The sequence below is a fragment of the Amaranthus tricolor genome, chromosome 10, assembly GCF_026212465.1.
Source record: "Amaranthus tricolor cultivar Red isolate AtriRed21 chromosome 10, ASM2621246v1, whole genome shotgun sequence".
In the NCBI taxonomy this organism is placed as follows: Eukaryota; Viridiplantae; Streptophyta; class Magnoliopsida; order Caryophyllales; family Amaranthaceae; genus Amaranthus; species Amaranthus tricolor.
This window is the reverse complement of record NC_080056.1, coordinates 7,405,600-7,421,920: the sequence shown is the minus strand read 5'-3', so window position 1 is coordinate 7,421,920 and position 16,321 is coordinate 7,405,600. Positions and strand designations below refer to the sequence as shown.

At 30.8% G+C, this 16,321-nt stretch overlaps 3 protein-coding genes across 4 annotated transcripts; 2 read left to right on the top strand and 1 right to left on the bottom strand.

Moving 5' to 3' along the window:
* The first annotated feature begins 992 nt into the window (after positions 1-992).
* LOC130825668 (WAT1-related protein At4g08300-like) lies at positions 993-2,828 on the top strand. The gene is made up of 7 exons (XM_057691004.1): positions 993-1,334; positions 1,428-1,490; positions 1,646-1,762; positions 1,831-2,065; positions 2,157-2,315; positions 2,393-2,544; positions 2,616-2,828. The coding sequence occupies exons 1-7, from the start codon at positions 1,144-1,146 to the stop codon at positions 2,770-2,772; spliced, it is 1,074 nt and encodes a 357-aa protein (XP_057546987.1). The 5' UTR covers positions 993-1,143; the 3' UTR covers positions 2,773-2,828.
* A 1,691-nt stretch (positions 2,829-4,519) lies between these two features.
* On the bottom strand, positions 4,520-8,492 carry LOC130825669 (transcription factor bHLH104-like). 2 transcript variants are annotated; one of them, XM_057691006.1, is made up of 6 exons: positions 8,166-8,492; positions 6,823-6,903; positions 6,641-6,721; positions 6,440-6,517; positions 6,105-6,267; positions 4,520-4,994 (listed from the first exon to the last, which is right to left on the bottom strand). In XM_057691006.1, exons 1-6 carry the CDS (start codon positions 8,255-8,257, stop codon positions 4,746-4,748), a joined length of 744 nt encoding a protein of 247 aa, XP_057546989.1. In that variant the 5' UTR covers positions 8,258-8,492; the 3' UTR covers positions 4,520-4,745. The 2 variants fall into 2 exon arrangements, with proteins under 2 accessions (XP_057546989.1, XP_057546988.1); XM_057691005.1 differs by having other exon boundaries at positions 6,823-6,918; positions 8,166-8,404.
* Positions 8,493-11,961: 3,469 nt separating this feature from the next.
* Positions 11,962-12,462, top strand: LOC130824783 (uncharacterized). Its single transcript, XM_057689803.1, has 2 exons — positions 11,962-12,228; positions 12,346-12,462. The coding sequence occupies exons 1-2, from the start codon at positions 11,962-11,964 to the stop codon at positions 12,460-12,462; spliced, it is 384 nt and encodes a 127-aa protein (XP_057545786.1).
* Positions 12,463-16,321: the final 3,859 nt, after the last annotated feature.

Sequence of the window (16,321 nt, the reverse complement as noted above, 5' to 3'; positions counted from 1 at the left end):
ATCTGTCTTCTTGATTTTGCCCCATTTTTATTTTAGAATATGACTTTACCACTTTTATTCTCTATATTCACTCTTATTTCTACGTAACTTTACCACTTTGATCTATTATACCCAACTTTCTAATCTCAATGTCATTCTCATTTCTCAAGTGGTGTCAAACGACGGACACTGAAGTATACTTTAGTGATATTTGTGAGTTCCTTATCCCTTCACATTACCATTGATTGGCAGACAACGAATCATAGTTCATATCAATTAATTTTCGTCTTCTCATTCGTTTCTATGAATGCTATTTTCATATCTTGATGTTTAATAACCTGATTGTACCACATAACTTACAAGAGATGGGATACTTCATATAATAAAGTAGTATTCCAACAAACATAAGAATAAAATATCTCATACTGCCTCGTCTTTCAGGGTGTATTGCCTCCTTTAGGATGGGATACTTTTATATGAATAAATTCTAAGCATATCAAAGGCCTTACATAAAACATCTCAATAACCTCGTTAAGTGGCTCTCACCTAAGCAGAATTTGAGTTATTAGATGTACTTACCCTTATTAGTGATAACAAAGATGTTTACGATTGACATTTGGTTGCACAAAAAATCAAAGAATTGTAAATTTTTTACCCTATCAAAACATCATCTACATGCATCGTGATGCTATTATATTCGTGGGCATTATTCATCATCATCTTACCTATTATATTCCACTCATAAGAACTGTGATCATGGTCTGGGGAGAAATGAAAGACGGCAACCCATACCCATAAAATAAAGGAGGATGCGGTCAAAGAGTCACTCGATTTGAGAAAGACATCCAGAAAAAGTGATTTCTGCAACGAGAAAGATCGAGTAAAGCTGAACCCGCAGACCCGCATCTTCCTAGCTATCTAGTAGTAGTATAGGTCTAATTTATATTCTGTAATGCATAACTTATCATATGTTTTACCACCCATTAGTTTGTAATCATCATGAATCTAATTTGCTTGGAACATGATGCTAGCAATGAAAGGACACAAATGATGCTTCAAGAATCATATAATCACATCAAATCCACCTTTTATTGCATGTAAATAGACATGAAGTTTCAGTTTAAACTTCGAAAACTCTGAAAAAAACGAAGAAAACACAATATAATGGCAAGAAATATGAATATCACAAAGTTCAAGCCACACATAATAATGATCATATCTCAAATAGGCTGGACCTTACTGTATTTCATTACTGAAGCATCGTTTAACCATGGGATGAATCCTTATGTTTACATAACTTATCGACATATTGTAGCTGGCGTTGTGATGCTCCCTTTTGCATATTTTCTCGAAAGGTTACGTTCATCATCGTATATACATCGAAAATCTTCATGTCGAGCTTATCTTGACGTTTACATGCCAATAAAAATTATAATTTTTTGGTGCAGACAGTTGAGACCAAAGTTGACAGTAGCTCTGTTGGCGGAAATATTTGTGCTCTCCCTTTTTGGGTAAGCTCTTAACACTATATCATATCACTTTTACGCCATCTGAAAGCAGACTTTAGCTAACTTACAAATTTGCTTGCCAAACAGACTCATATTGCATATTGGATTTATATTTCACATAAACGCTAATTTACAAATTTGTTTGCTGAATCGAGCAGAGTGGGATTGGCACTCAACATGTATTTCGCGAGCTTAAAGTATACTTCACCGACTTTTGTTGCATCTATGATCAACACTATAGCTTCCTTAACCTTTGTGATTGCAGTTGCACTCAAGTGAGTTAAACCTTAATTCTCCTGTTTAGTTTTCCAAAACTATTCCTGATTGATACAAATGCGTGTAGGATGGAAGTTCTCGATATATGGAACCCTCGTGGGCTAGCAAAGGTTCTTGGAACCATAATCTCGTTGGGAGGAGTAATGGCCATGACATTGTACAAAGGATCGGTCATACGAAATATCTGGAATCCCCTGTTAAGAATTCACGGAAGTAGCTCAACTACAAACGAGAACTGGATGATAGGGTCGATTCTGAATGCAGCAAGCTGCATATCGTGGTCCATATGGTACATCATGCAGGTTCATACGCTTCGACCCACCAACCTCATATTGATCATGATCTTACCCAAGTAACATTCACTTAAAAAGTTCGTGTTTTGTCATGAACTAGGCTTACACGCTGAAGCGATACCCTGCACAACTGTCGCTAACAACATGGATGAGTTTCGTAGGGGCTGCGCAGTCGGCTATTTTCACTGCATGTGTACAACGCAAGCCAGCAGCATGGGCCATCGGTTTCAACATTGATCTCTTATCCACCATTTACGCAGTAAATTTCTGTTCATACTCCAGACTAATTTACACAGCTTATCGAAAATTTTAACACTGACATAAGAAGCAAAGCAGGGAGTAGTTTGTTCGGGTTTACTAGTCTTCCTTCAGTTAAAATGCACAGCAGAAAAAGGGCCCGTGTTTGTCACCATGTTCAACCCTCTTACAACTATACTCGTAGCCTTACTCGCGTATTTTGTCCTAGGCGAAAAGCTCTACATGGGCAGGTAAACCGAATTCCCAGCATATTTTGATACATAAGATAGTTTATAACGGGTTCTAAATCGTTTGTACTCAGTGTAATGGGCGCAGGAATCGTCATTTTTGGTATGTACCTCTTAATGTGGGGCAAAGAAGAAGCACAAACGAATAGTGCAGGACGGTATCTAAGCTATAAGGATTCAACAGGTCTTAAACCAGAGACGGATGGAGACCAGATGACAACCGAACCGTGAATACAAGCATATAAAAGCGACTGTCACGCAAACGCAATCAAGATGAAAATAAGAAAAGAGCATGTTTTAGAAATGAAATGCAAGAAATATGAGATGAAGATTTAACAAAGGATTAGTTCCTTGGAGAATGTAATATTCCTTGTAATGTTCTATGAACTTTTAGTTTGATCTAGAAAATACTATGTTTAACAAGAAAAAGGAGTGTCATTTAGCTTTTGTTGATAGTATACACCAACATGCATGTTTAACAAAGGATTTATCAAAGAAACTACTTAGCAACCATCAACAACGCATTAACATGACCCGCTAATGACCCGTTAAAATGTGACCTGACCCTTGACCCATTGGATCGAACTGCCCCATTAAACACCTCTATTCAAAACCCAAGGGAAGGAACTTTGCAAACTGTTTGAAGAGTAAATGTAGTAGAGCTATCTTAATATGTTTTATTTTTTTCCAAACAAGTTGGGACCTTGAAGTGCAACTTCATGGGCAGGTGCTATAGTCATCACATCTCCAATTGGAACTATTAAAAAGAAATGGTTGAATGGTTCAGATTTCAGAAGTAGCATTGAAACTGTATATTATAATCAAAAGGTCATGAATCATGCATGCATTTGACATAAAACTTGTACAATAACAGAAAACTACAGGGTTTGACTTTGACCTGATTTCATATCCAACACAACTCTTGCTATCTCAATTCTCAACTCTTGGGCAATCAGGCAATTTTAAAGTTAAAATAGTCACCAAATCTAGATAAGATTCATTTTCTAATGTTCTGCTAGATCAAACAATCACCAAATTACCTTACATAAGTTGCAGTTTGCAGGGAATGAAGATTGACTGTCACATGATTTACAAATCTCTTTACGAATAGCGAATCAAAAAAAGCAAATTATGATCAGTTTTGGGCTATATTAGGGTCATTTTGAGCGAATTGTGAATTTAGAAAACAAGTTAATTGGCAAACCATATTACACTAAATGAAACCATGTTATACTAAATGATTCGTTTGTAAGAAAAGATATGATTTTCCGTCCTTCAGTTATGATGCTTAAACGAAAACAGACTAGGTTTACGACCATAATTGATTTCCTTGTAACAAAGATTAAGATTTACTTGATAAGGAGAACGATAACGAAATTAAGGCCTAGAATTGCAGCGTACAGGGACTTTTCAACAAATCTATCTAGCCTAGACATCCATAACAATGTAACATAATTCCCTAACTGATTCGCCTTTTGAATTCATGATTTGCTCAAATTTACTCAAGGATATCCCAAAATCGACCATGAATTGCTTTTTTCGATTCGCAATTCCCAAAGATATAAGTGAATCATGTGATAATGATCCAGAAAGGTCTTATTACATTATTCAATTCGATTAATAAAAAGATGACTTAGGTTGTTGTTATTCGATTGTCAAAAGCAACGTATTGGGATATGAAATATGATTCGATACAAGAAAGGAAACGAGAATAGTGTTCCGGAAACTTAAAAATCAACATTTGATCTAATATAGAAGTTAAGATAAGGGTCCAAAGGCCATGGCCTACGTAGTCCAAATACACTGATCAGAAGTAGAAAATATAACCATTAAACTAATCAAAATCAAAATTCTTGTAAAACCATAATAGCACAAGAAAAAAAAAAGACAAGTTTTTCCATCTTGATGCAGACGAAAAACGAGAAACATAATTTAGTGTTTCTAACCACGAATTGATGATATGGAGATAGACAACAAATACACAGAAAAAAAACAGGCAGTAAATCATTTATAGGAGTCTCCAATAGTGTACTTACATAATACAGGCACTGTCTATGGCCTTTAGGCCATAGTCTCTGGCTACTTTCAAGCTGAAGAAACCGGTTCATGATCACATTATATAAATTAAGATAAATGACAAGACAAAACTTGAGAAGAATGTTACAAAATCCTTACAGAGAAGAGAACTAGCACATCCTCTGATCTTAAGCAGCAGGAGGCCTGAGTTCATGATCACGAGATGTATCTCGGGTGGAGGGTGGTAGATAATGCCACATAGGAAACATACCATAGCTAGGGTAAAGAGCCATCTTATTTGGCCCAGCTTGATAGGCTGGCGGGTAAGGAGGGATCATACCAGCCCCAGGGACAGCCATAGCTTTCATTTGCTGCTCCATCTTTTCTTTTTCTGCCTTCAATGTCGATTTCTCATCTCGAAGTTCGTTCTTTTCAGCCTGTACCAAGAAGCTAATGTCAAGAAGGAAAAACCAACAAGCTTTTCAGATCTAAAGACATGTATATACGAAGCATTTGGTTATTGGTATTAAAAGAAGGTTAGGAGAATGGGTTTTAGTTTTAATTTTCATAAAATGTGTTATGTCATTCCCATGATTGTGGAGCTCTCACCCTTATGTATGTGTTTTTCTTCATGATTTTTTATTGCCACCTAATACGTAGCTAGAGGTGTTCATTTAGGTCATCGGGTCGATTTCATGTCAGGTGTTTCGGGTGGGTTTAAAATTGGATCTTGTGTCACATTGATTTTTACATTATTTTAAATGCATTTTAAAGTCGAGTCAAGTCAAGGTCGGATAAATATCGGATCATCGAGTCTGTTTTGAACAATTCTATATGTAGCTTTTTGAGTCGTAATGGATGGGAATAATTTTTGTGAAGACAAAGAATGATTAGAGTAGTATAGGCTTAATTATAAACCTTGTAAAATAGTTTTTTTCCGGCTAAATTACATTAAATTTTCATTACCATTCTCAACATTTAATATCAACAACCAAATGGACCAATAAGGTATCTGAATAATGAAATGGAATGAGGTCTTATCTTTCAGACAAAAAGCTGAGGAAGAGCCTTAAAGGTTCATTTTTGTTTGAAAGAAGAAACCCATAACAAAAGATCTCTAATGATAAGCAAACAAAAGCATCATTGGTGAAATAAGGCATTGGAGTTTGGATTATCAAATTTAGATAATTGATCAAATCTGTTACTTCTTAAAGACAACAATTATTTTATTCAACTGGAAGCCATTTACCAAATATTTTTTTTGACGGTTTGACCAACCAACAAGCCAAAAGCTAAAAGCCAACTAAACAGCTAAGCAAAAAGCCATGAACCAAACCACTCCCCTAACGGTAACAACATAATGATGGTTGAAACATGAAATTGAACATATATGAAGTTATGAGCAAAAGATGAATATAAGGTTGATTTAACGACAGCCATAAAGGAAATTCCGTGTAAAAAGTTTGAGTTCAAATATTGGAAATATGCCATAAACCATAGAAGCCCGCCTAAGCCCTTTGGACATCGAATGAAACATAAGCACTCACCTTTAAACTCTCAATCTCTTCTTGTAGCTTTTTATTCTCCTCTTTATACTCTTCAGCTTCAATCCGTAGTTGCTTCACAACTCTAATAGCATCGGATAATATAGCTAATTTGTCGGTTTTAGCAGCTCTTCCCGGTTCCAAGATAGAGCTCAAGTTCAAAAAGCTGCACCGGGATTAAAAACAGATTTTTCGTTGAGAACCACCCAAGAAATTTAATCTCTAAATAGTCCAGTATAGGGTAATAAATGATCATTTAGAGTCAATACAAGTAAAATTATGACTTATTACATACAATAAAAATAGAAACCTTAAAGGAAGGCAGCTAGATTGCATACCTATCATTCAACTTCTCGCGTCTCTCCCTTTCACGAAAAGCTTTACTCTTCGGTTTACTACATAAAGTTGCACGTCCCCTGCAAAACAATATGATACTTCTATAATCTTATAGTATTTCGACATGAAGTAATAGCAGTCGTTACAATGTTTAGAACAAAACGAGTGAAAATATGATAGTACATAGTGAAGAATTCTAGCACCTTTTCTTGGAGCATTCTAGTTCACAATCTTGTTCTTTTACCACACTACTTATCTTCGAAAAATCAATTTGGATGCAAGAACTGCAAGGAAATCAGCATTGGATCAAAATGAATATAGTTATGAATATAATCTCAATCACTTGAAATAAACCAAAACCTATTTTCTATAAGAAAAATAACACCTTTTTCTTGGATGTTGCCCCTCTGACTCTAGTTCTTGCCTCATACTACCTGTCTGTGAAAAGTCAATATTGATGCTAGAACTGCAAGAAACATTTCTTTGAAATAAGGAAAAATTATTGTTGCATTAAACCCAAAAACATTTTATGCAAAGAGCATGTTTGGATTGCCAAAAATTAAGATTTGGAACGGGTCACGAAATTAAGTCCATTACAGAATCAATGACAAATCCCATAACAAGAAGGAACCAAAGCCTTTTATTTGTTACCTCTCTTCTACCACCATTTACCATTAATCTTTCCTATTCCTTTGTTTTTCATTGTGTTTCCCTGCCCTTCATGACTACTCTCAAGCTATGTTATTTGGACTCAGGTACTGATGTTGGATACTGGTACATGTCCAAGTGTCAGATACATTTGAATATTTAATTTTATGCCTAAAATGAAGCGTCTAAGTGCCATACCAATGTCCAAGCATCAGGGATCAGACACTGGTACGTGAAGCAAAATGAAGAGTCCAAAAAACATAGCTCTCAAGTCTCAAGTCTCAAGTGTTACCATTTCCATTTCTCATGTGTAACCAAACAAACATCAACTATCCTTATCATTACGGTTTCTATTTCTCAAGTGATTCCTTGTGATTCCATACAAATACTTATACCAAACGACCCCTACTACCTAAACCAACTCTTAACACATTAGAAGCAATAATTTTAAGATAAAATTTCTTGTGTGTATCTATGTAAACTCTAAATTGTAGGTTAACATAACCCGCCCAAATTCTTCAACAAAGAACCACTTATTATCATCATAGGACCCGGTGTATCCCGCTCATAGAAAACTATAATCAGGGTCTGAGGAATAAAGAACCACTTACAAAACTAGAAATTACTAATTGATAAATGATAACAATCAACAAATATTGATTTCTCAAGATAAATGAAACTAATCTCTAAAGGAATTAGCAAATTACTATTCACTATAGCTCAAAACCCAACTCAATATTGCTAGATATGTCTACAATTTTCAAGCTACAAACTTTTCATACTAAAAAGTTGGGTGGAAAAAAAATTAAAAAACCCCAACTTCAAAACACTCTAATTATTAATGGTAAACAATAAGACAAAATGATTATATCAATTCAAAACTCTATCATTAGCAATAAGCACAACTTAATTAGAAATTTTATATCAATATTAAAAAAATCAAATTTCCCACTAATGAGAATCAAGAATTAGTCTTGATTCTTCTCCAGCAAAGTTGGGTGAGGGAAAATAAATCTGAAATTAAGTATAAATACAATTTAATTAAAAAAAAAAAAGGAGTGTCCATGATAAAGGAATTACCTGGGATCAACCCAAGAGAAATTAGGGGAAGAAACATCATCAATGAAATAATTAAGGGGTAAATCCCAAGCACTATCATCAAAAGACCCCATCTTTGGATTTAGGTAAGCAGAATTTTAAATAATTTCAGTAAATTGCGTTGAAAAATATTAAAAGTAGATCAGGTATTACATTCTCAAGCATAGAAAGAGCAGAAACAATGAAAAAATGAAAAATGGGGGGTGACTGTGGAGAATAGAAGGAGATGAATCAGAGATATGTGGGAGAAAATTTGGGAACCCAGTTAGAATCTTACACGTGGCATCTTATAATTGGTGAATACTTTCATAAACCATATTTATTTTTTAAAACAATTATCAAAAAATACCAAATAAAATTTATATCCATCAAGTAGTTAATAAAATTTTTTTTGCAAATAAATACCTAACATTAAATTAGAAGCATGCATTTAAATTAAATAAAAATGTTAATTTACTTATCTGAAAATTTAATTGATTTGATGCCTAATTAATCAATTTGGGGTTTAGAGGAAGATGGAGAAGAAGCATTCTTCATAGGCAAATGGAGAAAATTTGCAAAAAGGAGGGAAAATCGGTGGGAAAGGACCATTTTAATGACCAATGCGCCCAGTCAACTATAAATTTGACGGTCAATTGATACTAAAAGTTAGTTGGTAGTATTTGGAAAATATAATTTTTGTTAGGTATTTATTTACAAAAAAAATTATATTAGATACTTTTTGAAAAAAAATTTATAAGGTAATTTTTGGTATTTTTCATTTTTTTTAATCAGTCGGAATTATGTCATTTAGTTTAAATTACTAAAATGAATTATATTTTGATAAAAGAAGCCTATATGGTAAACTAAAACACGAGTCCTTAGTTTGAATCATCAAAGAGCTCAATTCCTAACTATCATACATAAGTATATTGAATTCTGATTGGATTACTAGTTCTAATAAAACTACTAATGGATTTGACTAGAGCTAGGGTCTTTCGTTTCCTAACATACAATTTATTATATATATATATATATATATATATATATATATATATATATATATATATATATATATATATATATATATATATAGGCATAGGGAATTGATAGATGGATATATTAAATCTTATTTTTATCTATATTTCTTATTTCCTAAAAGTAAAAGATTTAAATCGTTCATCGAATGTTTCTTATTTAGGTATTCTTGTATGCATCTAATTCATTGGTTAGGGAATTGAAGTTCTCTGATGTCAATGTAATATTTATTATCAAAAGTGACTGTATATGAATAAAATAGTAATTATTATTTTTTTGAACTATTTCTATTAGATGAGTCAGATGCAAAATAAAAATAATTGGTAAGTATTACTAAAGTGAATTGACAACTAATGTCTAATAATGGTGTAGTTCAAATAGTGACGTGAAATGAGAGGCACTCTCGCTTACCAAAGATCACAACTTAGAGTTTAAGTGGATGTTTATGATGTGTGTTTGTTGTAGGGATAAACAAATATGCAAGTAAGTAACGAATGACAATAACAAATAAATAAAGAAGACAAGAATTTATGGTGGTTCACCAATGGGCTATATACATTTACCATTCTAGCCTAGGATAATATTAATGTGTTTAAAAAAGAAATACAAATTTAAAGGAATTACAAATGGTGGTTATATATAGGGAGAAAGGAGCTAATTAGTGAGTAATCTTAAGCACATGATAGAGCTCTATATAATAAGACTTTTGTACATTTAACAAAGATTTAGGACTAGAGTATATATCGGAACAAATAGGGCATATATATTCGGAACTAATGTACTAGCATGATTTTCAATCATTCAATTCCAATCCTAATATGACAAAATGACAAACATACAAACTCTTACATTCGCTTCTTAGAGTATATATTATTTAACTAAATTCTTTTTTATAAAAATCAATTAACTAGACAAACTTAAAGAGACTAAATACTAAACCACAAGTAAAATAAAAATTTAAGAGGCTTAATAATAGTGCTTTATTAGTTTGGAACATTATGTTCTCTTCAACTTATTTTTTCAACTTATGACTTATTTTTATTGGAATCAGATCAGATCAGAATTATTCACATCAGATTAGAAATTTTCAGATCAGACCAGATCAGACCATACCATTATTATTATTATTATTATTATTGTTATTGTTATTATTACAAATTCCAAACCATCATCTTCAAACCACGAAGTAAACCAATGCATTTTGCTGGCTTGATGTTGGTATTGGAGTTTATATTTTCAGAAATAAAAAAAATAAAAAAAAAAGAAGAAGATGGGTGAACAAGAAGAACCAAAATGAAGAAAGTAGGTGAAGAAGAAGAATAAGAATGAAGAAAGTTAGGGTTAAGGAAGAAGATGCGTGAACAAGATGAAGACAGAAAAGGGAATGAGAATAATACCTGCAACAGCTACATGGAAACCTGCATTAGTCGTCGGTCACTTTTTTCCATGGGGTGCCACGAGCAAAAATAGTGGAAAGGTGGGATTATTCATAAATAATCGATAGTACGGATTATTCACAGCGAATCGTCAATAGATGGGATTATTCCCGAAAATTTTCCTTTTTATTATTATTATTATTATTATTATTATTATTATTATTATTATTATTATTATTAATGTTATCTAACGTAACCTTAAGAACGCTTTACCTTCTAACATTTATTGTTGTATATAACATTCTCCTGCTTTATTAAAGAACTATCAATGAATATTTACTTTTTCTCATTTCTATTACCTAACATCTTATATAACTACATAAACCATGTATCAAGGAAATATTTAATCCCTGTAATTCCAAGCGCTCTTCACTAATGGATCAAGAGAAAGAAATACAGAAAACTATTCACAAGAGTACAACAAAATATTGTAAGTTTTTATGATATGTGTGTGTATATATATATATATATGTATTTATTTGTAGATTTTTTATTATATAATATATCTTTGCCTTCTTGATGTCAGGCTTTGTGGCTACATTTTGGATGATAATGATATGTTTGTATATGTATATGTATTATTTTGTAGATTTTTGTATACATTTTTAAAGAGTATAATTTTAGGTCTAATAGTAAGTAATAACCAAATGAGAATATAAAAATTGATGTGTTGAAATAAATCAAACTAAGTGATATACAATTTTTTATATTCATTTCAAATTTACAATCAATTGTGTATCAATGGATGTTATAAATTCTAACTTTTCGAATTGATTTGGGTTTTGTTAGAACTTTTTGGAGTAGAAAAAGAAAATAATTAAAAAAAATAAATATTAAATGACATATACTTGGTGTACCTAATAAGTACAAGACCTACATTAAAATACTTGGTGTACTTTAAAATTTTTTTGGTATAATTCACTTATAAAGTTATAACTTTTTCTTATATATTTTTAGTTGCTTCACTTTCAATTTTGCACTATTTATTTGCCAAATTGATCATTTTTTCAACTAATTAAAATATATCATTACTATTTTTATGAATAAATAAACATCAAAAATTTGATCAATTTTTAAAGAGTATACATGATAAGTGTATCTTTATACTTTTTACTTTTAAAAAAAAACATGGCCCATACTTTAATTTGATCAATTTTTTCGACCACATCAGAAAGTTTGTTTATTTGCATTGGCCATCTGCTTTTCATTGCTATTCATTGCTATTGTGCTTAGTATTTCAATGTACATAATTATTTATTAGTTTGAGTTCTTTTTTTTTAATTAAAGTAATCTAGCTCATTTTGTCTTTGTGGTGAGCAAAGTATATGGCTCCCAAAGAGAGACTCTCATGGAGTGAGCAAGATACTAAAAAATTCTTGGAGATTTGTATCCAATTAAAAGCAGGATCAAGTGAACGCAAAACAAATTGGGCAAAAATTGTTCAAGGTTTAAATGTAGCAACTGGAAAAAATTTTAATGATAAACAAGCTAGAAATAAGTATGATGACTTGAAAGCACAATTTAAAATATGGAATGAGATGGAATTAAAGTGGACAGGTCTTTCATTTGATCCCGAGAGTGGATGTCCACAAGTTGACCAAGATGATAGATGGGCGGATTTGTGGAGGTAAAAATACATGAATGCTTGTTTTGATATAATTAATTTAGGTGTTTATGAGGTAGTTATATTATTTTATTTGTGTAAACAGAAACATAAAGGCATACCTTCCATGTTCTTGAAGAAGCCTTTAGCTCATTTGGCATTGCTACGTAGTCTTTATAGTGGATCTTTTGCAACTAGCAAATATAGTTATTCCCCTGGATGAGAGAGTGGTAAATCACTATTAGGGGAAGGTGATGGAAATGATACCGAAGAAACTGGTGATAGTGATGATTGTTTTGAAAACAGAATTAGGAGAGGGAAAGTGTGACTTTGGTCATGAAGAGAGCAAAAATCTATCCACAACCACGTCAAAGGGGAAACGTAAGAACGTAGGGAGTATAAGTAGCTCTAAAAAAGCTAAGACTGATATTGAGACTTGTTTAGAGATACTCAAAATGTCCATTTTATCTGGTTCGCCATCTCTTAAAGTTTCCAAACACTCTCAAGTTGCTACAGCTCTAAATAAACTTAAGGAAGTCAAAGAAAAGGGTGAAGAGTTTGTTTTTAAATGTATGCAATTCCTACATGAAGGAGACAATGGTGAATATTTTCTAGCATTGTCATCAAACTAACAAAAACTTATGTTCTTGAAGACGGCTTTTGATATTAATCTACCTGAAGTAGAATGTGTCTCTACTTCTCCATAAAACTATTTTATAGCATCTAAATTTAGTTGGAGCCACTTTTGTATTGATCTAAAAGTTAGTAGTCATATTTCTAACATATGGCTCCATAAAGCTTTTTATATATTACTCTAGTTGGAGCAACTTTTGTATTAATCTAGTACTAGAGTACTTAGTAATACTATCATATGGCTCCATAAAGCTTGATATTAACATAGTTAGAGCAACTTTTGTACTAATCTTGTACTTAGTGATGCTATTTATCATATGGCTCTATAAAATATATATTGATCTTGTTCTTAATGATACTGTTTATATTATTTTCACAATTTTTTGTTTAATATTTATTAAATATATGTTGTTGCATTGCTATTACACTGTAGGATGGACATTATTCGAGTTCGAACATGTACCATGATCATTGCACTAGAGAAGTTAAAGAGACTACTCACTCCACTCAAACGACGACCTTTGAAAGTCGAGGGAGAACCGGGTTGCGATTACATACATAGATTATTGAATATTCATCCTGATTTATGTAGGGAACAATTAAGATTGGATAGAGAAATATTTATTAAACTAGTCCAATACGTAGAGAATATTCATCCAGGTATTACATAACAATTTCATATTCATATAATCCATATTTAAATATTATTTGTAAATGTCTAACTATTGTTATAAATTTAGGAAAATACTATTTGGTCGATTCCGAATATCCGAACACTCTTGGATACCTCAGTCCAACAAAAAATGATGATATTAGATATCGTGCCTCAGTTTCGTGTCGGCCCACCTCCTGCAGGGATGCTTGAACATTTTAATTACAGACATTCATCCTTGCGTATGACAATTGAGAGATGCTTTGGAGTGCTAAAAAATCTATGGAAGATATTGAAAAATATGCCTTGTATGGCAATGAAATATCAGTTGGCTATTATGGTGTCAACATTTACGCTTCATAATTTTATTCGCCTATATCAATTAGGTATCCCAATATCAAGTGGGGTTAACATTGAACCGAGAAGTGATACCAACATGTTTAACACAGAGCGCAAGACTGAAATGGATAGAATCCAACTAAATATAGCCAACGATATTTGGGCATCAATTCAAAGAGAAGCAGAAACTTCGTAGTATTTGATTTTTAATTTGTAGAATGTAATATATATTATTATTTAGATGGAGAAACTATGTAGTATGTTTTTTCAAACATTCTAAAAAAATCTTGGAACAAAAGTAGTTATTCATTTTCTTTGGTTTTATGATGATGATGATGATGATGATGATGATGATGTTGTTGATATTAATATAAAAATAAGAATTAATAATAATGATAACAATAATAATAAGAAATAATAGTAATAATAATAATAATAATAATAATAATAATAATAATAATAATAATAATAATAATAATAATAATAATAATAATAATAATAATAATAATAATAATAATAATAGTAGTAGTAATAATAATAATAATAATAATAATAATAATAATAATAATAATAATAATAATAATAATAATAGTAATAATAATAATAATAATAATAATAATAATAATAAAAATAATAATAACAATAACAATAACAATAATAATACCTTAACTACTATTATTTATCATTAATAAAAAAAGTACAATATCAAACTCAATGAAACCAAACCAAATTAAATCAGATCAGACCAGATCAAATCAAATCAAATCAGATAAGTCCAGACCAGATAAAATCAGACTGAATCAGACCAGATCAGATCAGACCTTAGTAAATTCAGATCAGACGAAGAGAACATACCCCTGTGTTAAACGTGTAAGCAAATAAAATCCAAATAACAATAATTGACATGGCTTTTCACAAGAGTCAAGGGTACAATTCTAGATTTATATGCCTAAGAACGAAATATAGAGGGAGAACGTGTTAAGTGTTAACATGGCTTTTATATGAGTCAAGATTAGAATTCTACACATTATACACATCTAACTGTTTTTGTGAAATTACATCAAAAAAAAAAAAAAAAATTAAATTGATTTTTAAGAAATATAGGAGAAATTTATTAGGTTTCGGAATTTTTTTTTTTGACATAAAAGAAAATCTAGTCTCTCCTTAATAAGTGAAAGTTGAAAAATTAAAAAAGAAAAATAAAATTATCAGGCTTATTTACTTATTTTATATTTGACTGATAATTACTTTTGTAATATTATACGCCCTCCATTTCATTGAAAATAGGATATTTTCTTTTCGACATTATTCACTAAATATTCTTAATTTGTATTTTTTTTTAATTTATAATTTAAAACTTAGTCAAGTGAGATTTTGTTTGATTCATCTCAATGCAAAAATTATTAATATCCACTTTTTATAATATTTCGTTATGTATAATAAGTGATACTTCTTATACATTAAATAAGTGTATTAGATAGCGTGAAAAAATAAATTAAACATTAAATAAGTGTATTAAATAGCATGAAAAAATAAATTTCTAATTTTTAGTGAATTAGAGGGAGTATTATAGACCTACTACTAACTTTTCAAGATTCAATTACTGATTTTTTTTAATATATTATTCTTCATATCCATAAGCAATAAGTCAAAGTGCTTAAAATACATAACTAGTTACATCATCTTAATTAAGAGATCATCACATCTAGATTTTATGGAAATGCTATTATCATGAATAGTAGGTCAATAGTGCAATTAATATTAATTATTAAAATATCCAATTATTTATATTATTATAAATAGTACTCAAATTGCTACAAATTATGTAGAAGTAAATTTTGATTGGGTTGGACGTGGAGGAGGGGAGGGTTAGGTGCGAATCAAACTCATAAAGTGGTATTTGCGTTTCAATTAAAATAAGATTTAATTTTCATTATGTGGGTATTAACTAAAGAAAGGTATAACCATTTTAGAGAATTGAATCTTTTCTCAATTAAAACATGTGTTATTTTTTCGAAAGGAATCTTAGTTTAATTTTTATTGTTCTGTTTCTATATTTTCTTTATTTTCGATCTATCTTTTTATGAAAAAAAGAAAAATAGAAATTTTGAAGAACACTACAAACTTTAGTCATTTGAAAAGGTTTAGATCACTTGGAATCTCTCTTAGATCACAGCCTAAAAATTGCGTAACCAATTATTGTTATTATTTTTGGAAAATTGGCCCACCATTATCTATTTTGGTAATATCTATCTAACTATATTTTATTTAAATTAGTATATAAATTCCTGAAATGCACAAAGATTATTAGCATGAAAATACATATAAATATAAATTCTAAAGAAAAATGCAATCGCACTTATAGTTATCAAATTATAATATCAATACAATGTAATAATTGATATAAGTTTTAATAACATAATAATTTCTTAATTGAATAAATAATTATTAATTATCT